Here is a 25,329-nt window from a genome sequence, read left to right as displayed (position 1 = left end):
AACACAGCGGTGAATCACGGGAGTGAAATCTTTTTTTTCTTTTTTATTGTTTCACGCCGGTGACTTTCTAAAGCGCAAATAAACACGACCACGCCTCCGTTAAAACCCTGCAGCTCCGTCCCGTCTGCCGTACGGTTAGCTCAGCCACGCCTCGCTGACAGACCTGCAGCTCTTTGTGCAAAACAGACGGAGACGCCAGGGGTGGCATGTTTTTCCTGCATTGTACACATTAAAAAACTTAAAAATAAGATTAAGTCAGAACTTGTTTAGGTTTCCTCGCCAGCGCTGCTTTCATGACCGATGATTAAAAAACGATTTTACATTTAATCTCCTTGTTATTTCATCTACAGACTAAAGTGGAGTCAGTTAGACATTAAACTAATTGTCCGTTAATGTCTTTAAAATATCCGCAATAAATCTAATATTCTGAATCCTTCTTAAGGTGTTCGTCCAAAAAAGCCGTCTTGGGAGGTTGAGTAAGTTTTTCTATTCTATCAGACGTTAAAAGCATAAATTACTGATGTTCTGATAATCTTTTTATTTTTATTTTTTTTATCCGTCATGCATCCTAATAAGACTTTATGGCAGCAGGTGTGGAGGAACTGTTTAACCTGCTCAAAGTGACTCAACAGCTGTCATTTTGAACAAATTTTCAGTCATTTTGAACAAGTTTAAAGTCATTTTATACGATTTTCAAATTATTCTGGACGATTCGTGAGTTAGTTTGGAAAAGTTTTGAGTCAATTTGGACAATTTAATGTGACGTTGGATAAGTTTCAAATAATTCTGAACAATTTTAGAGGAAAATCCAACCTCCTGGATCAATGCAGCATGGCTCAGAAACAGTGACCAGAGGAGCAAATCTCATCCAAAAATAAAGAATTCTGGGTCTTTTAGCTTAACTTAGATGCCATGACTTACTCAAAAATCCAGTATGTATGTTCAGTGTATTATTTGGTTGAACTACAGGCAGTGTTTCCGGGAGACTGCAAAGAGGAAAATAAAATCCTGGATCAATAAATAAATGCAGCGTGGCTCAGAAACAGAAGTTATATTGTGCTTGTTGGTTTTGTAAAATCCACTCCCTCTTCCTGATTTTTGATCCTATTAACTGCTTTGAGTCTTGGGACTAAATGTGGATCTTTGTGAGTCGAAGCCTCGAGGGCGCGAGCGATGACGAAGCGACCTGGTCTGCTGACTCGCTCGCCGCTTCTTGGCCTCGGCGTGTTGTTTATAAAACCCCGGTTTGTTTTTCCGCCTCTGCCCTGCCCCGCTCGGCTTTAAAGGCGCAAAACAAAAAGTTACACCTCCATTCCTCGGATTCCTTTTTTAATCGGAGCTCCACCTGCCCTCTCTCGCTCATGTGTGCTGAGTCTTGAGTCATGAGGCTGTGATCATGGAGGGTTGTGATGTCGATGCAGATGTGGACGTCCGAGACCCGGACGAGAAGTCCATCATGACCTACGTGGCCCAGTTCCTGCAGTACTCCAGAGACCTGCCGGCGGCCGAGGAGGAGATGCAGGTTCGTATGACTTTCATTTTCAACACTCGAAGAACACGGTGCGACTTTGTTTACATGTTTCACAACATACACTCAGGATTTAATCTAGATATCTAAAAAAAACAGTCTGTGGGTCCCTTTAATTGCCCCTCTGATGTGGCTATACAGTTAACGTTATTATGTGCCTTGTGTGCTCATGTTCAGGCAGGAAACCTTTAAATCTGGTCACCAGCAGCAGCATGTTTTCCAGCCGTACAGTTAATGTCTTGTTCTGAACCATGAGCAAACACTGGAGGCTGTCTTATTACGTCATGTTTGTTTTGAACACATCAACGTAAACACACGGACATGCAGACAAATCTGGGATTCATTTATGTCAGCCGAGGCCACAGCGAAATGAATCTCCAGCCTGCAGAGCCTGTTTGGTTAAAATATCGACCGTTTGGTTCAGTAAAAAGCAGCAGGATGAGTCGCTCCAGCATCAAACATGTCACTCTGCAGCTTTGTGTTGGTTTGATATGGAAAGAAACTTCACTGATCTTCAAGAGAAGTCCCAGAAATTAATTTACTGCGATTTAGAAGACGAAGCGTTTGTTGACATCCAGCCTCCACACGTGCACAGAAAAGACAGAACGATTTGGTTGCAAAAACAAATCACTTAAATATTTCAGCCACTTAAAGACGATGTTCACCAACGTCTACTGAGGAAATGATTGATTTGACCATTTATACCTGCACAATAAAGCTCCGTTTGTTGACTTCAAAGCCAAATATGAAGGTCAAGCAAACTATTTTAGATGCCTTCGACACGATAAAGGCTTTTTAAACATATTTATTTAATTTCTAGAAAGATTTCTTCTTTTCAGATGCAGTTATTTACGTCAGTTTTCTCTGATATCGTGCAGTAATCCAGTGTTTCTGCTGCATCTAAAAGTTTTAACTGGCTTTTTTGCTTGATTTTTCTCCACTTTCTTTGCCTCCTGTTGCTCTTCTTCTTCTTCTTCTTCTTCTTCTCCTCCTCTTTTCTCCTCCCAGACACAATACCTGACTCCTCCTAAAACTCCTTCTCCCATCAACCTGCCTGTCCACTACACTCCTGCCATTTCTGCTTCACCTCTTCGACAGGTAGCCGAAGCCGTTGCTCATCTTCACCTTTCTCACCTCGTACTAACCTGCACAGACTCAGGGACGCCTCGGAATAAAAAAAAAAAAGCACATTTGCACAAAGTTGGAGTCGAATTAACGAGCCAATCAGGCTGATCGAAGGAATACGGCGCTGATGTTTGCAATAAAGGTGCAAAATTGTTTGTGCATGCAATAAAAAAGAGGATTAAGAAGACTTTTTGGTGAGAAATGCATGAAGATGATCTCAGTTTCATGAGGCTGCAGCACATAGATGCACTAAAACGAACTGAAAAAGTGCATTTTATGATTGATATCCTAAAATAATCGTCTCAGAAACCAAATCTTGGTTTACAAAGAATAATTTCACGTCAATCAGTTTTCTTGCTGCTTTACGGTTTTCTAAGCAGCTCGTGTGTTTCTGCCTCTGTTCGGTTTGTTTAAATCCCCTCTGGCTGGTTGGTTTGCAGCTCCTCCGCCTCATTACTGTCACGTCTGCCGGCGTAAATCAGCCCACGAGCAGCTCCGCGCTGCACCGCCGACGTTTCGTAAAGACACGTCGGGCCGGTTGTTTATCTGTTTCAAAACTCGGTCGCTCAAAGCCAAGATTACCTTCAGATCACAGCAGGACCGATCACGCAGCGGCGAACTAGTTTGCCATGTTCTCCTGGGAAAGCGTCCAAAGCCGCAGCGAGGGCGTGTCGCTCGGCGTAAAGTTCTCATGGGGCGACTGCAATCGCAGCTCCTGTCGCGCAGCTCACGACGGGCAACAAAGCAGCTGTGAGCTCAGGTTTCTGACGACACATCAGCACGTTTGTGTGCAGCTGCTGCAGACATTCGAGTTTTTAATCCACTTTGAGATCGTGTTTGTGCTGCAGGAGTAAGTGAGTTTAAAAATAGCGTCTCTTGCTCTACGTAGTGCGTAAAAGAGGAACAAATAAGCCTTAATACTTCTACAAAAAGAGCTCTTTACTCAGCCGTGGCTTGCAGGGAAACTTTCTGCTCGGCTTCTTCGGACTGTTGTCTGTGTTGACATCGTTTTTACAAGAAATTGTTTACATGTTTACATTTCATAATCCTAGAAAGAGAAAACCAATCTTTATCTTCTGGCAACCGCATGTATCAGCTTACATTCAAGACCTTTTATCTTCAGTCTTCAGCAGGCAACTCATCTTAACCCTCTGCTTGGTTTGAGAGACGTGTTTTCTGTAGAAAAATGGCAAAATGACAATTTTCCGGCCAAAAAACTGCAAAAACAGAAAAAAACTAAATTCGGAAATCCGTAAATAAACCAAATCTCAGCTTAAACTTGTGATATAGCATCAACATCACGTTATTCCTCACTCAAAAATGGGCCAAAAATAAAGAATTCAGGGCTCCTCAGCTTAACTTAGATGTCATGACTTAGTCAGCACTTGACAAAAATTCAACAAATATTCAGTTAAACAGCAGCCAGTGTTTCCACAGAGAGAATGAGAGGAAAATAAAAACCTACTGGATCAATAAATAAATGCAGCATGGATCAGAACCAGAGAACAGAGGAGCCAGTTGTTGGAGATACATCCAGCTGATGGTGGAACATCTTTCTACATCTGATGTTTGTAGAGACTTTAAACATAGAAATAAGAAATCTACAACAAGTGGAACCACCGTTTTTTTCCAGTATTTGTAGGTTGAGTTGTTTAATCATCTTCAGAGCGTAACAGTTATTTTATTTTCCGTGTCTCCAGGCGACTCCTGATCGCAAAGCTCAGGAGGTGACGTGTTGGCTGGTCCAGGCCTACGACGAGCTGCTGGAGGGATGGGACTCCACCGAGGGGGAGAGTTACTCAGAGAGATACCACGTATGTTTGGTAGAAAGTAGTCACGATGGGAGCGTTGTGCCATCTGAGCCGACCTCACCTGGGTGCTGTCCTCCCTCCAGGTGTTCCAGACCTTCCTGGTGTCCTTCAACGAGCAGCGGCGGCCCATCATGCCTCTGCTGACGGCCATGCGACGGACGCCGAAGCTGAGCGACGAGCAGCGAGCGCTCAGGGAGGCCTGGGACGCCCTCACCGAGAAGGTCGGACCCCTCAATGAAACCGTTCTCCTGACACAGTTTTACACAAACACACCGAAACCTTTCACACATTTCAGTTATGTCTTTGTCAAACAAATTTGGTTTTAATTGTAAGAGAAACAATTTAAAGCTTTTGTTAAACAGGAAATAATCCACAGACAACATATCAAGTGTCTATTCTCAGAAATTTGAATGTTTTTTTAGAGTTTGATCCCAGCGATGTGTTTCAAACAGTGAAAAAGAGACGATAAGAAACCAAAAGCTGTTTAGTGCTGACAAAAAAAAAACCACTTGGTGGAACGTAACTGATGAGTTTCGTTGGCAGCAGATCAGTAAGAAGCTGAGTTTTTTTTTTTTAGAGTTGGACAAATAATTTTAACGATGTAAAAATATTGTAAAGAGTTTGAATTAACACGAGACTTAAGAGCGTCGCATTGTGTTTGTATTTACATTTACTGCAGGGTAGCGACTTGTTTCATAAACAGGGTTGTGGTTAAGTTTCCCCAAATTGTAAATACGTTCATATATTAGTTATATATAGAAACAGACGTCCTCAGAACCAGCTGATTGTTTTTCTACGGTAACTTTAGTGTATTTAATGAAGCCTTGTGAAGTTTTACCTTCATACTGTGAATATTCATAGCGTTTCAGATTTATCACTTTAATGGACTTTTTCCAGTGTTTTTGAGCCTCATAACTTGATGAGTGCAGCAGATAGAGGCCAGCTGGTTTCTATGATTAAGCTGCTGCAGTCTGACTGTTCACACGACGATACATCCCATAATACTGATGCTACAGAAGACATGAACACAAACCAGATCCAGTGTTCAGACTGTGACACCTGGATGGATTTAAAACTGATCTGCTTGGTCATTTTTTGTCCCCCTTCTGTCATTTGTGTCAGTTTTGTGATATTTTGTGCGTCTTTGGGTCAGTTTCTTTGTTTTGCGTCTCTTTTATCCTGTTTTGTGTCTCGTTTTTCTTGTTTTCTGACATTTTGTGTCTTATTTTTCTTGTTTTATGTCTAATTTTTTTCATTTTGTGCGACATTCAGACTGTTGTACGTGACTTTGGGGCAGTTTGTTTCTCATTGTGGTCATTTTTTTGATCATTTTTGTCGTTTTTGCCATTTCGCGTCTCTGTCATCCTGTTTTGTGTCTCGTTTTTGTAGTTTTGTGTCTCGTTTTTGTTGTTTGTGCGACGTTTTGATTGTTTTATGCGTCTTTGGGGCAGTTTGTTTCTTGTTGTGGTCTTTTTTTTGGTCATTTTTGCCATTTTGGGTCTCCTTTATCCTGTTTTGTGTCTCATTTTTATTGTTTTCTGACATTTTGTGTCTCATTTGTCTTGTTTTGTGTGATTTTGTCTCTTGTTTTCCTTCTTATGTGTCTTGTTCTTGTCCTTTAGTGCGACGTTTTGATTGTTTTATGTGTCTTTGGGGCAGTTTTGTCCCTTTCTGACATGAAACTGTACTTCCTATAATATTGACGCTCAAAGTTGGTTTTATAAAAAAATGATCAAAAACCAGATTCAGTGTTCAGACTGTGACACCTGGATGGATGTAGAACTGATCTGGTGTCAGTTTGTACCAGAACTCAGATGTGTTTTTCATCCTGTCATGTGTCTAGTGAAGTTCTGAGGCTCAGAATTTTAAAAAAGTAAACAGCCTGAGATTTTGGACCCTCCCGTGTCCACTTCAAGGACCTGTAGTATTTATAGTGTGACAGGGAAATTTTGCACGGCTTCCTCAAATACACTCGAGTTATTGTGCATGAAAACATCAGCTGATTCTGAGGGAGTCAGGTGGGAGCTGCATCTGATTTATTAATATTTCTCTGTGCACGCTTGTTTCTGCAAATATTTTACTCTCACTGACGTGAGACTTGCGTTTCTGTTTAGATCCGCGAATACAAAATCGGGCTGGACATGAGTCTTCCTGCCCCCCTGGACGCCGTGGCTCGCTGGCTGCTACGAACAGAAGGAGCTCTGAGCGAAGAGGAAGGAGACCCTCAGGACCACGGCCGAGCTGCCTACGACGCCAAGGAGAAGCAAGAGCTGCTCAGAGTAAACATCTGTCCTGCAAAATGTGCAGCGTTCTTCATCAAAACCGGGCAGTTTTCCCGTCTGCTCAGGGAAATAACTGTACAGAACACTTGAAATACAGATTTTTGTTGTGTTCCCTGTTTATTGCAGGTTTGTTTGGAGGAGATGCCGCAGCAGGTGAAGACCTTCCAGACCTTCCAGAACATGGACGAAGATGGAAACATGATGGTTCCTACCGACAAGATGGACGAACTCAAGAGGAGGTGGGTTCTTTGTCAGGCTACATGTTTCGTGATGTGTCGTTAAGAGACGTGCAGTTGAATCCTCTGGTGGGTTTATAAGACATGTTTCTGTATATATATATGTATTTTTTTTAAAAACAGAGAGAAGCATTGGCGAGATGACACCATTTTTCAGCCAGAAACTATAAAAACAGAAAGAATCATAACACGTGAATCAACTTTGTTTTGGTCCTTGAACTAGTTTTATCTAAAACATTAAGCAAATCCAAACTTAAGGATGTCATGTTTTGTCAAAATCACTTTTTTTTCTATGTTTATCATCTAAAAATCTGCCAAAAAAAGCCAAAAATCAGCACGACTGACTCAACTACGAGTGGCAAATGTTCAGCAGCTATTTGGCTGAACTGCAGGCAGTGTCTCCATAGACAGACTGGGAGTAAATTCAAACCTGTTGGATCAATAAATAAATGCAGCATGGCTCAGAAACAGTGAACAGAGGAGACAGTTGTTGGAGATACATCTAGCATGGTGGAACATCTTTCTATAGATGATGAGCAGAGACTCAAACTTGATTGAAGATTGTCCAAAATGATTCAGATGTTGTCGTTTTTACTTTTAAAAGGACTTTTAAAAACTGTATTTGCTGCTACCACAGGGTGTGAGTTAATTCCCTATTTGACCTGAAGCTGCTCATGTTTTAGACAGTTCCAGATGCACAGATAAACATCTTGAACAGCTACAGACGCAACACTTACAATGTGCATCAAATTATGATTGATGCTGTCCAATAAAGTTGCTTTTTGGCACTGTGTAAGCCTAAATACTGACGTTTTTAACCCTCCGTGGACCAGGTTCACCAGCGTTAGAGTGACTGCCAAATACCACGGCATCAAGCTGGAGTACCGCGAGCACCGGCACACGGTTCTGGATCTGTTGGGGCAGATCAGGACCAAGCTCCGGGTCTGGAAAAGACCGTACATCTCCCCGGAGGCTGTGAGGGTGTTGCTGCAGGAATGGCATGTGAGTAATCCTCGTTTAGGTTTGGCATCTTCGGAGTACACCTTAATAACTGGGAGGGGTTTGAATGGAGTGGCTTGTTGATGCTCCTCACATGGTTTGATTATTGGGAGAAAGCAATTTAATGTTGGTTGATTGCAGCCCAAAGGGTGTTTTTTTTAATCACTTAGGTGGTCCCTTACATTTCATCAAGTGCTCCTAGACTCACTGGATGCAGACTTTCTCTTTCTAAATCTGTCATTCCCACCATGCTTTCTACTCTCCTTCCACTGTATACCTCTTATATTTTTTGAAATCCCCGTCAACAGACAAAAACGACCTCTGAGCGGCAACCTTTTACGCTTAAAACAGCAAGTTTTATTATGACTTGTGCAGTAAGGCAGCCCTGCTTGGTTCTTTCAGTGAATTAGCCATTCTAATATCAGCTATCACCTCCCTGCATGCAAAACAATTCCCGATCACTATTTCATTGGGGCAACATCACTGCATCCCGAGCTTAGCAACGCCCAAGACGATTGCAATTGGGTTAAAGACATCAAAAACAAGCCAGAATGCAGCAGAATGATAATAAGGTGCAGTCAGACTGTTCTGCAGCACTGTGGCGAATAGTCTGACTATGCAAAGACCACTAAAAATGCTAAATATGCACAATTCATCGTATGATACTGTAGTGGAAAAAAAACATCAGGCAGGCGATGAGGTTCCAAATATAACAGTTTTTAACTACACTGTTATTCTGTTATTGATCAAGTGTCAATCAATAATATTCTTCCCTCTCTTATTTTAATATTTATCCCAACACTGGCGATTTTGCGTGTTTACATGTGTTAGCATGCCAATAGAGTTGCTACAGTTGCGGAGTAACATGCTAAAGCTAATGCTAACATGCTAAATTGAATCTTAAGTCACTGAGATACTGGCTCTAATGGTTTATTTTAACTGCTCACCAGTAGCTCGTCCTCCTGCTGCAGTTTCTGAGCTTCCTGGCTGTCCTGCGTGTTTATTAATATTCGCCCACACAAGTCTGGAAACTCATGCTACATGCTACATGCTAACCATGATGCAGCTAATATTGTAGCTTGTAGTCCAGAGGATGTATGAAAAACAGATTCAGACTTATTGCCAAGAAGATTTTTACATGTTAGGAATTTAACATGATAATTTGGTGCTTTAGGATAAAAAAAATATATATATATATATTTTTAAAAGAAAAAAAGCTGTTGCAAGTCAAACAAACAGCAAAGCAAATCCCAGGAATTTTAGGTAATAAAAAGTAATAAAAATATTAGGATTATGGAGGAATGAGCAAGTTATTTTCTTGAGAAATGTGCAAATGTACAAAATATATTTAGTAAATAACCTGAAATGTGCCAATAATAATAATAATTCTCTCTATAAACTGTGCTTTAATGTTCACGTTTTCATTATGGCTTGACTCTGGACACATTTGTACAGTTTGCGTCCATTAACATTTGTAGAAATAGTAGAAAAAACAGTTTTATTATTATTATTATTTTAGTGCGTATCAGTAAAGAGTAGCTTGTAGATTCATGAAGTGTTGGTCGACAGCAGGTGTTACAGAGACAAATAGAAAGCAGCGCTACAAGTCCAATTATCAACAAGTGCAATCAAGGGATTATGAGTCACAACAAAAATCCTCTTCGTGTGCAGGAATGTGCAAATTAATCCTCTGAGAATGTACGAGTTTACACAGTATGTGATGTAAACAAGGTGCAGAAGGATGAAAATAATCCGCTCATCATATCTCCTGAACCACATGTGAATGTGACCGACTCTTCCACCGTTAAGCCTCGAACTCCTGTGAACTTTAAGAAATCCCTTAAAGTTCTTTGTCGATGTGTGAAGACGTGAAGAACAGATTTAAAAAGAGCAAAACAAAGAAATGCGTTGTGTACATCATATTGTTTGTGGCTTTACTCTGTGTTATCAGAATTTATTGTTAATATCTCTACTACATGCGCGGCACGTACAGAGAAATTAAAATGCTGTTTCTGCAAAGTCCTGCAGCGTATAAACAAGAAAAATATAAAGACATGAATAAAGAATCATAGCTGTAGCAGCGTATGCGCAGAGAAATGAAAGACTCTGAAAGGTTTGGTGAACAAAACAATTAAGAACTCTACACAGCATGAATGCAACAGACACGATATTATGAAGCTTTTCCTTCTTACAGCTTCACCTGGACAGTTCATGATGTTTTATGTGGTAAAGCTGTCATCTTTCTACATCAAAACACATCGACAGACATCACCTCTTCATGTTTGTTTCACGAGAAATGATGCAAAATGTTATTATAGGAAGGAAAAAGGTTGCCATGACTGCATTTGTGAAAAACATATTATCTATAATTTTGCACATATCAGCCAAACTGATGAGGAAATAGCATTTGCAGGATCTGATAAGATAGTCAGGATGTCCATTATTCCCAATTTTTTTTTTAACCTTTTTGTTTAAAATGTTCTCTCTACTGTTGTTTTTTTAATACAGGAGATTGTAAACACACAGGAGCTTCCTTCGTTGTTGGAAGCAGCCCTCCGTAAGCTGAAGCAGATCTCTGAAAAGTATTCCAGCAAATCAGCCCTCGGTGAGCGTTCCCTTCACAGCAGATGTGATGAATGCATTTAAAGGTTCGTCTTTAAGGACTCTGAGCGACTGATGCTGCCGTTTCGTCCCTCAGCTGCCGACTACCACCAGGTCAGCCAGCAGGCCAAGCAGCTGGAGGAGGAAAGCGCTGCCACACTGGCGGAAGTGAGCGCTTCAAAAACCGCCATGGGTCGGGTCCTGTCGGCCTGGGACTCGTACAGCGACTGCCTGAGCTCCCTGCAGGCCTGGCTGGAGCAGGGATCTGCAACGCACCGGCACGGACACCGGCCAGAGGTCCGACCAGCGCCTAGAATACACATTTATCACGCTCACTGCACAAACCAGCTGCTTCCACTCGTCTCTCATCGCTCAGAAAATTAGAATCAGAGTTGCTTTCTTTTACCTGTAAGACAGAACACTACCAGAGAGATTAATCCTGAAAAATATTGGTGCAGATGTTTATAAACACGTCTGCTAAAATAATATTTGATGCATTTCCTACAATTCAAACTGGTCCCAAAAAAGGAGATTCAACAAACACAAAAATAAACATGGCTGTCGAAATTTGAGCTCACATTAGGCTTTTGTTTACAAACCTTCACTTTTATTGTTATTTGTCAGGTTTTCAGACTACAGTGTGGATTTTTAGTCCTTCAAAATAAAAGCTGTCAGTCAGTGTTGTTTAGTTTGAATGATTCGGGATCCCTGCATCAAATTTTTTTTGTGAAATACTTAAAAATATTTTTTAAAAAACAAGTAAAAAATGATCTGGATCGATGCATATGTCATTCAGTTCACGCATTAAAACCCTCAAAATTATAATATAGTTGTTCCTGGACTATTTAAAGGGCCCGTCGCCCAAATTACTATTAAAAATAAGTTTTTCTGAGGCTCACCTTTACATATGATGATATCTAATAATATCAAAAAGTTCCAAAAAGCCTAGTTTGTGTTTTAAAACCAGGACGACTCCAATCGTTTGCAGCTCTCACATTTTAAACGTGTCTAAATATTCTGCCTGCGGTTAATATTTCTGCATTCGTGTGTTTTTGTGAAGGTGACATCCGAGTCGGTGGCCGAGTGGGGCTCCCGGCAGGCCCACCTGAACGAGGTGGGCACCTTCCTGATCGAGTCGACGGACCCGCAGACGAGCCGGAGCCTCGCCGAGGAGCTGCGGCGGCTCAACATGAGCTGGGCCGAGTTCGTCAAGAGGAACACGTTTGTGAGTTAACGAACGAGAAAGACCTGAGAAACCAGACGCCGTTCTGTCAAATTGTTCCGCGCACGTCGAAGGTGTGAAGCCGTCGTTTCACTTCGGGATTCACCTCTGATAAGTTACTGTGGGTTTAAGACTAATTAGTAGAGCTCTGCTGAGTAGGTATCTGTTTCTTCTGTGTTTATTTGACAGAAACTAGCGACAGCCGCGATTTTGGTAACGCAACTCTCAAACTCTTACGTCCAAATTCACGTTCCTTCTCCTGAGATATTTATTGCAAAGTGTTTTTTTTGAAGCACAACTTGACCTTTCCATAAAATGATGGTTGCTTGTCTTTCTGATAAAGAAATGACATCCTGCGTGAAGCTCATCTCCTGTTATTCTTGTTCAGATTACTCATAAACTTGTTATTGCATGAATCTGTTCATATGTTTACGCAATGCAACAGATATGAGTCCAAGGGATATATTCGGAGAAACTTCACTACTTTTAAGCTTTTTTAACCAAACATTTACCCATTTTTCCACCTCTGCTAGTCACCTACTCTGTGTGAACACCCCAGTTAATACAATAATGTTTATTTCAGCACAAAACACAATTTTTTACCAATTTCCCAACACAATTTTAAAAAATATCTCTATTGCCAGTTGTTTATGGTGACATGCCTGTAAGAAAAAACATCGAAACTAGATTTTACCAGATGTTTTCTTCTTTGATTTAAAGACTAATCTAAAAAACTGTGCAAGTTTTATTATAATCAAACAATGGAAGATGTAAAAAACAACAAAGAAGCTCCTATAATGACAAAGAGCTTAAGAGTAAAGGTAGCAGATTCACTCGCCCAGTGCTCAAAGGGTTAATAGTTTAAATCAAAGCTGCGATCGAACCCTGCTGTGAAAAGGATTCCCACACATTAAAACTAAGGAGTGGCTTCAGGTTTGAAATTAGTGTTCCACCTTCACGTTTTGTCTGCGGGTAATTGTGAAGCCTTGAGAACAATAAATTATAGCTGATTGGTGTCTCGGGTTGCATATTAGAGTTACAAATACAACAATGAATCGCCTGTGAAACGGGACGAGCGGCTGTGAAACCCGACGGGGAACAAGTGATGCTATTTATTACCAGCAATTAGAAGTAAATGCAGGTCTTGTAATTGTTTATTTCTTGTCAAATCTAACATCTTGACTTTTTTTTTTTTTTTGCAGGAAAGCATGTTGGAGGCCGGCGCAGACGTCCAGACGCACCCACAGGACCTCCAAGCTCTGATCCGAGAAGCCACTCTGATTCTCAAAGAGCCTCTGGAGGCGATGGCGGGTCCTCTACGCACCTACAGGAAGCGATTACAGGTGGGAACGGTGCAATCAGGAGACACACGTTTCTGCTTTCACGTTCTGTCAATGACCAGTGCGCCTCTCCTGAACTTTCCGCTCTGCAGTTCATAATGAGGAAGATCAAAGAGGTGGACCTGGAGGCTCTGGCTCCGTCCCCAGAAAGCACAGTGGATCAGTTACAGAAGCTGAAGCTGGCCATACCTGAAGTATGAACGGTTTCTCTTCTTTTTAACGCATGTTTGTTATAATTCATTTTGTTGTGTTTTAAGATGAGATAGAACTTTATTGAACTGGAAGGAAATTCTTCTGCCAAATATCGCTCAGGAAAAAAGTGAAATAACATGAGAATAAATGCTTGTAGAAAAGCAGTACAATACATTACTAAAAATAAATATAAATAGGACTAGAATGGAAAAGTAAACAGTGATATTGTCTATGATACGAAAGTAATATTGGCAATAATGACATTTTGCAAATTAAATCGAAATATTGCACAAGAAAATAACGTTTTACACATGAAACTGAAATACTGCAAACGGAAATAAATATTGCAAGGGATAATTATTGCACATGAAATTGAAATATTTCACATGACAATAACATTTTGTACATGAAAATAAAATATTGCACATGAAATTGAAATATTACACGTAATATTTATTGCACCTGAAATTGAAATCTTGGACATGATAATGAAGTTTTGCGCATAAAATTGAAATAACAGGATACTAAAACTGTTATCACACAAACTATTGAGAAAGTATTGTTACAATTGACATTGATATTATTGTTCAGATTTAGTGTTTGATGTTTCAGCTGTTCTTCCTGTACAAAGGTCAGGAGTTACATAGTTTGATGGTAGAAAATACCTCTTGTGGTGTTTCAATTTTTCCCCAACCAAATAGCCATTTGCATTTGTAAGCGTATGTGCTGATGTGTAAACATTGTCTTATTGTCACCAGGTGATGCAGACCTTGTTTGAGGCAGAACAGGTGTGTGCCGAGCTGCAGCACAGTGTGTCTGGACTCAACAGTCGACTGGCTGAACTCCTTCTCTGGGAAACCGAGGCCAGGGAGCTCTACCAGCTGCTGAGGGCCGCAGACCGGCAGAAGAAGCAGCAGGGCCAAGACCCACGAGCCAGGGTACAAGGAATCACAGCTTAAAAACGTTGTCCTGCTGTATGTCTTCTGGTACAGAAACCTTAATAACACCATTTATTTCTGCAGGCCATCATTTCCCGCGGTCTACAGCTGGAGGGTCAGGTGGTCACAGAGGAGCAGGACCTGCAGGTGATGATATCGACGAGTCAGAAGAACTCTCCCATCCAGTACCTCCATGCCACCGCCATGCAGGACCGAGTGCGAGCTGCTGTTGCTCAGGCGCAGGTTTGTAGTCTTTTGCAAACTGATCTGGATGTGCGGAAACAGGAAACAAGACAAGACGCAGTAAAGTAGGCCTCGCATGGAAAGTCTGTTTTTCTAATGTGTGCGATTTTTATTCCAGGAAGCCGTTGGCATGCTGAGCAGCCTGGGAGCCAGGAGAGACCGAAGCAGAAGCCCTCCAGAAGCAGCACCTCCGTCTAAAGTCTTTATCCAGGCCAAAGCAAAGCCTCAGCATCTGAGACAGTCAGACGCCGGGCAGCCAACTCAACAGCCGGAGACAAAGTTAGTTTCCCATCACACTCACGAAACTTTCGTGCCGAAGATAGTGGTGCAGGAATACAGAGAAGAAAAGATGCCTTCTCCTCCGATGCCATACAGCTACGCCCAAGCTGTGACAGGGACCAGGACGAAGTCGCCACCAGAAGGCCCGGCTCAGGCTTGGCCAGAGCCCGCTGCACAAAAACCACTGGAGACTCAGGAACAAGTGGTGTTACCACAACAGCAGCTTCTGCAAGAAGGACTTGGCAGACAGACAGAAAAACAGCTAGGACAGCCAGAACAGCAGGAACTCAAACCGGAGCCACCACAAGTACAAGTAGAGCAGCGGGAGTTTGTGCCAACACAACAACCATGCCCACTTAGGCAGGAACTGGAAGAGTTACCACAACAGCAGCTACTGCACCAAGGGCTTGGCAGACAGACAGAAAAACAGCCAGGACAACAAGAACAGAGGGAACTCATGCAGAAACAACAGCTGGAGCAGCAGCAGCAGGTAGAAATGAGTCAGTATCAAGCCCAACAGTGTGTGGTAACTAACATACAAGTCGAAACACAAGTTAAACAAACACCGGAGCCCCACGAGCCGACGTCACCTCAACAACCAGCCATGAAGAAAACCACTCTGAGGTCCCAGGAGCTTCAAAGCAGGAAGGCTCAGGCTGCAAAGAACCGGCCGTGGCTTCAGAAACCAGCCTTGGGAGAGAAGAAAGAACCACCACATCCAGACCAAGAATCCTCTCAGGATACAGTTCAGAGTAGTCAGATGCAGTCAAGCAGAGAAACAGTGACATCAGTTCAGGTGGCTTCACAACATACAGCAACCACAAGGCTGCAGCCTGAGGCTCATGCAAAAACTACTAAGACGTCACAACAACAGAATAAAGAGCAACAAAAACAAACACAGCAACCTAAAAATCTGGAGGAACAGCAGCAGCAACAGCAGCAGCAGCAACAAAAGGAACAACAAAAGCAGCTGGCACACCAAAAAGAACAGCAGCATAGTACAAGACAAGCACAACCAGTTTCAGAAGCCAAAACTAAATCCCAGAAAGTAACTGTGAGTCAGTCCCACTCACAAAGAAAGACACAGAATCAGTCACAATCGGATACTATGGTTCAGTCAGTGGTTCAAGTGCAGAAGCAGTCCACAAATGTGACTTACAGTACTACAGATAGCCAACAATCACTGAAAACAATGTCGCAAACGACAGTAAGCGAAAGTCAATCACAGGAACAAATTCCTCCACAGCCTCATAGCCCGGTGAAGACACAGTCACTGACCCAATCACAAGCACACCTACAGCCCCAGTCCCAAACTTATGTCCCAGCTGGACCTCAGCAATCTGCGCAGCCACAGGGTCCTGCCCATAGCCCATCTGTAGTTCAAGTGCAGACGTGGCCTCAAGGCACACCCTCTTCCCCGATGCAAGCTCCACTGCAAGGCCAAATCCAGGCCCCTGTGCCATCCCACGTCCAGCTTCGTAGTCATCCACAGTCATGGGCCCCTGTCAGGTCTCCCTCACCTAAACCACCAACACAGGCCCAGCCTCAAACCCACACTCAGTCGGTAAACATGGCTCAAACCCAAGCTATACCAATGGTTGATCCTCCAATCCAGCCTCAGCCCAGGGTCCCACTTCAAAGCCAGCCTCAGCCAATGATGCAATCTCAAATCCATGCCCAGTCAGCGGGCCAGGGTCAGACCCATCATCAGTCCATGGCCTACGCTCAAACCCATCCCCAGTCCATGGTTCACTCTCAAACCCATCCCCAGGCCATGGTTCATCCTCAAACTCATCCTCAGTCTGTGGTCCATCCTCAAGCCCATCCTCAGCCCATGACTCAGTCTCAAACCCATAGTCAGCCAGTGCCCAGGCCAAATCAGGCCCAACTGCAGGCTCACCATCAAACCCAAGCTCAACCTGTAGTCCAGCTACAGGGTCACTCTATGACTCAGTATCCCATACATGCTCAGTCACCAGTCCAGCAGCAAGGCCATCTATCCCAGGGCCAGTTGCAGGCTTGGACTCAAGTTAGAGCCTCATCCCCAATGCCTATCCAGCATCCACAGACTACAGCACAACCTCAGCTTTACCAGCAAGGTTATCCCCGGGGTCAGTCCCCATCCCAGCAGTGGAGTGACAAGCAACAACCACCAAATCAAGCCAGTGCACAGCACAGGCAACCCGTTCCCCAATCATACCCGCAGCAACCAGGCCAAACTCCACATTCTCAGGCGTATCCACCAGTTCAGGCTGTGCCACAGTGGGCCCAACTAGGGCCTCAGATCGGACCCCATGGGTATTCTCACATGGGGCCATCATATAATCAGCCTCCAATGCAACCTCAAGCACAAACCCAACCCTGGGTTCAAACACAACCCCAAATGAGGCCCCAGACTCCCATGCAACAACAGCCCCAGATGGGCGCTTACAGTGTAGGTCAGACACAACAAGGCCAAGTTCAGCAACAGACTTGGGTTCAGGGACACCCACAACTACAGTCTCAGCAGTATCACCAGTCTCAGCAATACATGCAAGGTCACCCTCAGTCTCAGGTGCAACCTCAGATACCTCTCCAGTCACAACCCTCACACCAAGCCCATCCTCAGCCTCCTTCACAGCTCCAACCTCAGCAGACACAGCCGTTGGTCCAAGCAAAGCTCCATGCGAAGACTCAGCAGTCTCAGTCTAGCATCCAGTTCCAGCAGCCTACTCCACAACCCAAACAACAGTCCCAGCTCCAAGCACAACCAATGGCTCAGTTGCCTTCTACCCTAAAGGGCGAATCAACTCCACAGACAAAACCTCTGCCCCAATTAGCACCACAAGCAGAGGTCAAATCACCAACTCAACCTCAGGTTTACTCACCAGCCCAAACCAAGCCTGAGCCACTGCCACAACCTTTCCCTGAAGCCCAGTTGTCACCACAACCTATGACTCCTTCCCCAAGCAAACCGAAGGTTGAATCACTGCAACAGCCTAAGGTACAGACACATGGTACTTCACAACCTGCGGCTCAACCACCAATTCAACCCCAAGTTCAGCCGCCAACCCAAACCAAGATTGAATCACCACAGCAACCCACTGTGCAGGCCCAAGCTGCCTCACAATCTGCAGTTCAAATACCAAGTCAACCCAAAGTTCAGTCACCAACCCAAGCCAAGGCACAGTTAGTGTTGCAATCCAAACCTGAACCCCAAGTTCAAGCTCAGTCACCACCACTGCCCAAAGCCCAAACAACACCACAGTCCCAGGCTCAGTCTCCTCCACAGGCCAGACTCCAGACTCAACCACTTCCTCAATCAAAACCCCAGACCACCGCCCTCTCTCAGGTCAGTGTGTTGCCTCAAGCCCAAGCTGAGTCACCAGACCTCTGCATCATACCTCCTGTTTTGGCCCAAGCACCTCCCCAAGCCTACACAGAGGCCTACAGTAAGGCCCAGGCTTTGGCCAGGAATGGTTTTGAGGAGGCCAAAGACTGCCTGCAGGCACACATCCTGGAAGCGATCAACGTCTTCAAAGACAAACGCGTATCAGCAGACCAAGCGTCAGTGAAAGAGGTAAATGTAATCACTGGCAGCTGGACAGCTTTTTGGTTCTTAAAGATGTTTTAGCTCGTTCTAACTGACTGGTGGGGAGTCCTAGGCATTCTCGCATGACTCAGATCTTGTTAGCAAATGGAAACTCACATGACTGAAGGTGTTAATGGTGGTAAAACTGTCCGAGGGATTTCAGTAGTACCTGGTGCCCATACCTCTGTTTAGGGATGGTTGTTCCAGTTTAACATTAGGCATCTTTCCACTGCAGAAGTTTATGGCAGGTACAAAGTGACGCAAAAATCAACAAGAACGGCCCTGGAATCGTCTACTTTGGACTTTCTGTTTCTAATGAGTGTAACGTGCACCAACAAAAGAGAGAAAAGAACACTTACTGGACATAACTAGAGGTCTATGAGCACATTGGGTATGCAGCAATGGCGATAGCTATGTTAGCTGTGAACCTGTATAAGAATCTGCGGCCAAAAATGTGTTGTAAATCAAGTGTGGCACATTGCAGTCTGCGCACATACACAACAGGGTGTGTGTGACTGTATAATTGGTCTTTACTTGGCAGCTTCTGTGCCTTTAGCTTCCAACTGAAATTTTAACTTTAGAAATCCCATTCATTGTGCGCAAAAACTATAGTTCTTGTGGTTGAAGATGCACAAAAGCTGGGCCCACCCTGAAACAAGTTCCTGCAGTGGAAAACAGCTCATAGATGGCATCCAAACTGTCTGTGTCTATGTATACCAAACTGGAGTCTCCAAATAGGTGGTCTATGACACAACTTACCAGGTGTTTATAACGCAGCCCTTACGTGCCTCCCTAGGCAGTGTCACCACCGTTCACACCTTAAATCCTGTGAGTTAGGGATGAGAATAAATACCTTGGACTCCCCAGTTACAACTGAGGAAATCTTTTGAATAAGAGGTTTCTCCAGGTATCTTCTACTAGAGTTATTAGAATTACCATGAATTGGATGACGTACAAGCATCCTGCATTTATATCTTTGCCTTTCTCTTCAGGAGACTCTGAAGACGCTCGACCCGGAGTTGCTGGAGGAGTTCTTGAGAGCGGCGAAGGGCATGGAGGCCTTTTGTACGCCCTCACAGCTCAGAGACATGGAGTTCTTCACCCAGTCTGTCAGGACACAGTGGGAGGTGAAACTCACTTACGGCTGCAGATTTGTGTTATTTTGTGGGATTTTAATTGCCGTTGATAGACAAGCGTGTACACTTGTTGGTTTTTTTTTGAGGTTCACATTATTAAAATAATTGCCTTTGTGAGTCTTTAAGCTATTACTGGACTCATTCTGCCTTTGCCAGCCTTTTTAATGGTCTAAAAACCTTTTATTGAATATCGTGTTCTGTCATGTTTTTCTCTTTAAATTAATTTTTTGTTATCTCCCAGGCCGTGAGAGCTGAGATCTCAGGCTTTTTGCCACAATTAAGGTTTGAAGTAACAAGGAAAGACTTTAACGCAGCAGCCCTGCGGTGCGAGATGCACTTAAGCTCCAGCTTAGAAAGCCAATCCCAGGTAGCTAAATCACCAAATCAGCCGAACTCTTGGCAGGTGCGCTTCAAAGGACGGTCCAGTTGACCTGCTCTGCTTATATAACTCCTTTTTCCTCCTTCTTTTTTCCCTTAAATGCCTCCGAGGAGTCTGTCGGTGGGACGTGGTAACTGTTGAACTTTGGTTTCTGGCTTTCTTTTTTGGAGGGTGCTGTTTTTGTTTAGATGTAAGAAAAGACAAACGCATCAGAATCATTACCGGAGTCATTAATACAATGTATTTTTAACAGTAAAAGAACACAAACAATATTCAGTTAGAGATAAAAACAGCATTCTTGTGGGTTGTTCCGTCTCAAATCGTCAGACGCCTTCTGCTCGACCATGACACTTTTTTATCAGAAACTCTAGATGTTAAAAATGTGACATTTTAGCTTGAGTTGTCAAATATTTTTCTAGTTTAATTTTTTTTGAAAATTGCCAGTAGATCCACTTTTTTGCGATTTCTGAAGTGACAAAAAATGCCTATATTAAAAATTTATTTTAAAATGTTATTAAAACCCCAGAAACTATTTGGATTCAACTATCTAGTCATATCTTTGTTTTTGTGGTGCAACTTGTCACACCTGCTCAATTAGCAATTAAAGTTAGCATTGTTGTTTTGATTTTTGTCATCAGATATGTTTAGTGTTGTAATGTCGTGACCTGCACCTGACTTCTGCAATCATCAATTTCTTTATAAATGCACTCAAAGGTAGGACTTCACATGATGGAATCAATTTATTTCACATTTCAACTCACCAATAGTCGGTATTGTGTATATAATCAATACTGCAGATTCTCAATCAATGACATGACGACAAATAACATCAAAACATTCTGGCTTTTACTTTTAATAGTTCCTGAGATATTGTTGTTGAAAAATGTGCAAAAAGTATGTGATAAAATTTTAAAAATATCTTGAAAATCTCCATATTTTTTATGTAAACATTTCAGAGCTGGTCGAGCAGAAATCGTGATAAAAATGTGATTGGTGAAGTTCGTCTGTCTCCTGCTGCCATATGTTAGTTTGCTTATGTGTTGCATTGTGTTCGTCAAGCTATCTTTACAGAAAAAATATCCAATTTTGTAATATTAGATGGTCAAAATCCTCTTGTAAATTTGTGTAAATCTGAGAACAAAGAAAGGTTCTGGGTTTTAGGAGTTAGTCGTCTCTGTTCTCACTGTTTGACCTCCACCAGGCCTGCTTCTCGGCGGACTTTGCGGAGGCCGGGCAGCACCTGGAGGCCTTGAAGGAGCTGTGCGACACCCTGAGCCCCGAGGACGCCCACCGGCTGGCCCAGACTCAGCTCAGGGAGTGTGAGAAGAGGCTGGCCGCCATCCACCGCCAGTTCAGCGGAGACCAGGACGCGCCGCTGCCCGACGCTCGGTAAGACCCTGGAGACGTCGGCTCACTTCTGATTGTGTAAAAAAAAAAACAACCCTGTCTTGAGGAAAAATATGACACGATGAGCTTTTATTAAACCCACAGTGGGGGGATTAGCATTGTTCCAGCAGTAAAGGAGAAATATAAGCAGAAAAATCAAAAATAAACCAAAAAATTACATAAATACTTGTTGTGATTGTCCAAACTCCTCTGGATGGAAATAAAAAGTACAGAAAATGATGAATATAGCACAAATTTATCTGCTTAAAATAGTAACGTTGCACAGATTCTTGTAGGTGTAGACAAAATAATATTGATAAATGTGTGTTAAGTATTGAAAGAATGATGACAATTAATTCTGATTTATAGGATTCCTGTTGCGTTCGCTGAGGATCTGACGGCACAAAAGGAACCGACGAAACCGAGTGACAAAGCTCCGGTCACTGCTGAGGTACGACTCACCGCAGTTAACACTAAAACTCATTAAAAATAAACAAACAGTTTTTTTTTTTAGCAAGATAAAGTTTGCAAATCAAGACATGTTGTTGTTTCCCAGGTGACGGTGAAGACAGTCGCTGTGGAGAAGAAGGAGGTTGAAAAACAGGCGTCTGTGGAAGAAGAAGTCACCAAAAAGGAGGCTTTAGAAAGGTGCCATGACTTAAACAGGCTTGGTATTGGAATAGGTTGACCCAGTCTGTTTTAGTGCCTCATTTCTTTTTGTTTTCAATTTCCAGGTATGAGAATTACAAACGGAGTCTGCAAACCCAACTGGCTAAGAATGAGCAGAGCATCAAGGACGTCCCCTCTGACTCGGTTTCCCTGAAAGGCCTTCACACTCGGCTCCAGGAAATACAGGTAAACACATACGTTTGTGTGTTTAAGGCGAGGCGCTACGGATAAAAGCTTTGTATTTTAATGCACTGGTCAGTTTTGGGTTCGTTTGATTCCATAAGATGTCCAAAACTTTGTGTATTTGAATCTGTATATCTAAATTTCCACTTGAGCAGCTTCTACTTCCACATTAGTTTCCAGTTTTATCCCTGAATCAAACATTGAGCCTCTTGAGTCAAACAAACGCCAACAAGCCTCTAATCTCGACTTTTCCTGCAGTTTCTGAGGCAAGAGACCGAATCTCTGTGGTCCGAGTACGCCAACCAGTGTTCCCAGTTGGCCGGGAGCTCGTCCCTGGAGCAGGAGAAGGCCGAGCTGCAGGACCAGTGGCGCAGCCAGCAGTGCAGCCTGCAGCGGAGGGGAAGCTCGCTGGGAGCCGCCCTCCGCCAGATCGACTCCACCGAGAACCACATGGTGGACTTCAGCGATCGGCTGGACCGGTACCTGAGGCAGCCCAAGGATGTCACGGCGTTCACCCTGGCCAACAGCAACATCCTCAAAGACATCAAGGTTCGTGTTCGGGTTTATTCTGTTTAATCGGTCGCATAAATGTTACCTGTGCAGGTGCTGGTAAAGAATCTAAACAAGCAAGGTGTTGATGAAGCTTAAATCGTATAATTGTGATTTAGATTTATGTATTTGACAACAAGACACTGTGTCCTGTTTAGCTATTTAGTGGAATTAGCCGTCATTCTACTGAAAAAATATGAACACAACGGTGAAAATCTTAATCTTTGAGCGTCTGAACATAAGTTGATGAAGCGACTCCTAAACTTCACCAGCTGCACTTCTATTCTCATAGTCATAAAATCAGGTAAAAAGTTCATGCAAAGGTCAAATTTTGTGAAAAAAGATCTTCAACTTGCTTTTGCTTGAGGTGATTTTTGCAACAAGTCAAACAGCTTTTCTGTTTAACTACGTTTAACTCATCCGTTCTGTCTTCCTCGTCTTCACCTAAACAGCTTTAAACACAGTCGATACCAACTGACTTGGAAGAATAATTAAAACATTTCCGATTGAAAACAGCTCCTAAAGACTTCTTTCCATTTTTCTCTCCCTAATAGACAAGGTTTTGTTTGTTTCTTGTTGTTGGCAAACAACTGGTTTTGTCTCTATCTTATCCATTCAAAAGCAGATAGTTAAAACAAGATTAATTCATATTTTCTTGAGATATTTTAAAAAAGTCCACTTCTACTTTGCTTGATATTTATGAGGAAACACTGCTGCTATGTAGTTGTTTTAAAAGCTGGTTGGTCAAAGAGTTAGGAAGCTAATAATTACATCAATAACAGATTAATGAAGGTCTTTCAGTTTCTCATTTTAAACCTCACAACACATCTGTGAAGTTAGTTTTAGCACCGAAATGACAACTAAAGCATCAACTAACACCTGCAGGTTTACAATTTGGGCCTGTGATTTAAGCAAAAAGGGGCAAAAACTGATAGAAAATTGTAAAAATGTGTGGAAAGAGCAGCAGTTAGTGGAGCTTATTAGGTAACCAGAGTTTAAAGTTCTCCAGAAGTCAATGAAAACCGTCTGGATGCACTTTAACATGAACCAATTACAAACCACATCTCATGTTTCTGAAGGAACTGGATGAGAACATCCAGAGCGAGCTGGACCAGCTGCCCCGACTGGACCCAGGATCCAGCGACCTGGACCCCAGGGAGTGCCTCCCTCTGACCCGGGAGGTGGAGACCCACAGGACCAGCCTGGACCAGCTCCGGCAGCAGGTCCGCAAGAGCGAGGCCGCCGCCCGGGCCCTCGACCGCTTCCTCATGTCGCTGCGCACCGTGGACGAGGACATCTCCGGGGTCCAGGACGCCCCCTGCAGCGACGCTGTGGTGCTGCAGGACCGTCGCTCCAAGCTGGCGCTGATCCGGCAGAGCATCGACAGCCTGAAGGAGAAGGCGCCTCAGCTGGACGTGCTGCTGCAGGGAGCCCGGCTGACGGTGACCAGGGAGGGCGTCCCGGCCTCCTGCCTGGACATGGTGACCGCCCTGCTGAGGAGGCTGGAGGAGGCCGACGGCGGGCTGGCCGCCCAGCAGAAGGGCCTCCAGAAGGAGAGCCAGAGCAAGTCCCTGGGCCTGAGGATGAGGACGATGCTGGGGGAGCTGAGGAAACTGCAGGAGACCATCGAGGCGCAAGGACTGAAAGAGCCCACCATGCCAGCGGTCCAGCACCGGTGAGTGACCTGTGGTGTTGTAGTTGTAGCTGCTCCTGACGAGTTATCGGTCCCATCAGTGAAGCATCTCTAGCTCGAGTGCTAACGTCTAACAAGTTGATACCTTACAGGTGAATGACTTCTCTAAAGGTCACTGTTTCTACAATGCTGTATACACTCACAAAGGGTGGAAGGTAGATTCATGGTATTCGGTGCAGATCAGCGACCATGTTGGGGCTTTCTGTTGGTGATATTACATTTGACCTTGGATGATATGTCAAGGTTAAAACATGTTGATATTGCCGCTCTACTGTATTTTAAATAAGATGTAATGTGGACATGGATAATAACTGTTTGATTGCACTGATTAAACCCTGAGTTTGTAAAATAACGCCTTTGATATTCTTGGTGTTTTTTTCTAGACTTCGCGCTCTGTCGGATCTGGAAGGTCAACTTCAGGCTCAACACTCGGAGCTGCAGAACCTTCGAGAGCTTCAGGAGAAACAGGGTGGAGGAGAAACGGTCGTGCAGGAGCTGGAGACGCAGTGGAGGGACACTCACAGGGCTTTTTCTGACAGGTAGGGTTGGATTTAGTACCACCTTCACCTCAAATAATAAATAAATGCCAACTCAAGACAAGCAGCACCGGACTCAAGACTCCACTGGATAATTAAACCACGAGCTAGCAGAATATTAAAACGAGCTATTATTTCTGCTGAGTTTCTGAGCTGAATGTTGAGTACGTGAGACCAACGGAGGATGAACCCTTCCTGTTTCTTCCTTCTTCCCGCAGGAAGAAGCAGTGCAGCGCTCTGTTGGAGCTGCTGAAGAAGTTCCAGAGCTGCCGCGGTCAGCTGAGCAACAGCATCCAGAAGGCCGAGCAGACCATCAGCGACCAGGCGTCCTACATGGGCAAAGACAACCTGCAGAGGAGCATCACTAAGGTGCATCCACACAACCTTTTATTTCTCTCTCTTTGTGTAAAAAGTCACTTCTAGATGTCGCA

General features: G+C 43.5%; 1 protein-coding gene across 1 annotated transcript in view; it reads left to right on the top strand.

Moving 5' to 3' along the window:
- syne2b (spectrin repeat containing, nuclear envelope 2b) overlaps nt 1–25,329 on the top strand; it is a gene marked incomplete at its 3' end in the record, with an annotated part of 179,900 nt that overhangs the window by 40,084 nt on the left and 114,487 nt on the right. Inside the window, exons 9-32 of the mRNA XM_008283420.1 lie at nt 1,422–1,522; nt 2,537–2,626; nt 4,354–4,467; nt 4,548–4,685; nt 6,579–6,743; nt 6,873–6,985; nt 7,816–7,984; nt 10,490–10,586; nt 10,680–10,879; nt 11,643–11,807; nt 13,007–13,147; nt 13,237–13,338; nt 14,095–14,274; nt 14,359–14,517; nt 14,636–18,355; nt 19,360–19,494; nt 21,084–21,271; nt 21,638–21,719; nt 21,825–21,916; nt 22,003–22,123; nt 22,379–22,669; nt 23,749–24,344; nt 24,746–24,901; nt 25,117–25,267. Of these exons, the coding sequence (XP_008281642.1) occupies nt 1,422–1,522; nt 2,537–2,626; nt 4,354–4,467; nt 4,548–4,685; nt 6,579–6,743; nt 6,873–6,985; nt 7,816–7,984; nt 10,490–10,586; nt 10,680–10,879; nt 11,643–11,807; nt 13,007–13,147; nt 13,237–13,338; nt 14,095–14,274; nt 14,359–14,517; nt 14,636–18,355; nt 19,360–19,494; nt 21,084–21,271; nt 21,638–21,719; nt 21,825–21,916; nt 22,003–22,123; nt 22,379–22,669; nt 23,749–24,344; nt 24,746–24,901; nt 25,117–25,267 (7,466 nt within the window). The remainder of the gene's footprint in view (nt 1–1,421; nt 1,523–2,536; nt 2,627–4,353; nt 4,468–4,547; nt 4,686–6,578; nt 6,744–6,872; nt 6,986–7,815; nt 7,985–10,489; nt 10,587–10,679; nt 10,880–11,642; nt 11,808–13,006; nt 13,148–13,236; nt 13,339–14,094; nt 14,275–14,358; nt 14,518–14,635; nt 18,356–19,359; nt 19,495–21,083; nt 21,272–21,637; nt 21,720–21,824; nt 21,917–22,002; nt 22,124–22,378; nt 22,670–23,748; nt 24,345–24,745; nt 24,902–25,116; nt 25,268–25,329) is intronic.

The sequence above is a fragment of the Stegastes partitus genome, unplaced genomic scaffold, assembly GCF_000690725.1.
Source record: "Stegastes partitus isolate 25-593 unplaced genomic scaffold, Stegastes_partitus-1.0.2 Scaffold310, whole genome shotgun sequence".
In the NCBI taxonomy this organism is placed as follows: domain Eukaryota; kingdom Metazoa; phylum Chordata; class Actinopteri; family Pomacentridae; genus Stegastes; species Stegastes partitus.
The sequence above is the reverse complement of the archived record's forward strand: the minus strand, read 5'-3'. Positions and strand labels throughout refer to the sequence as shown.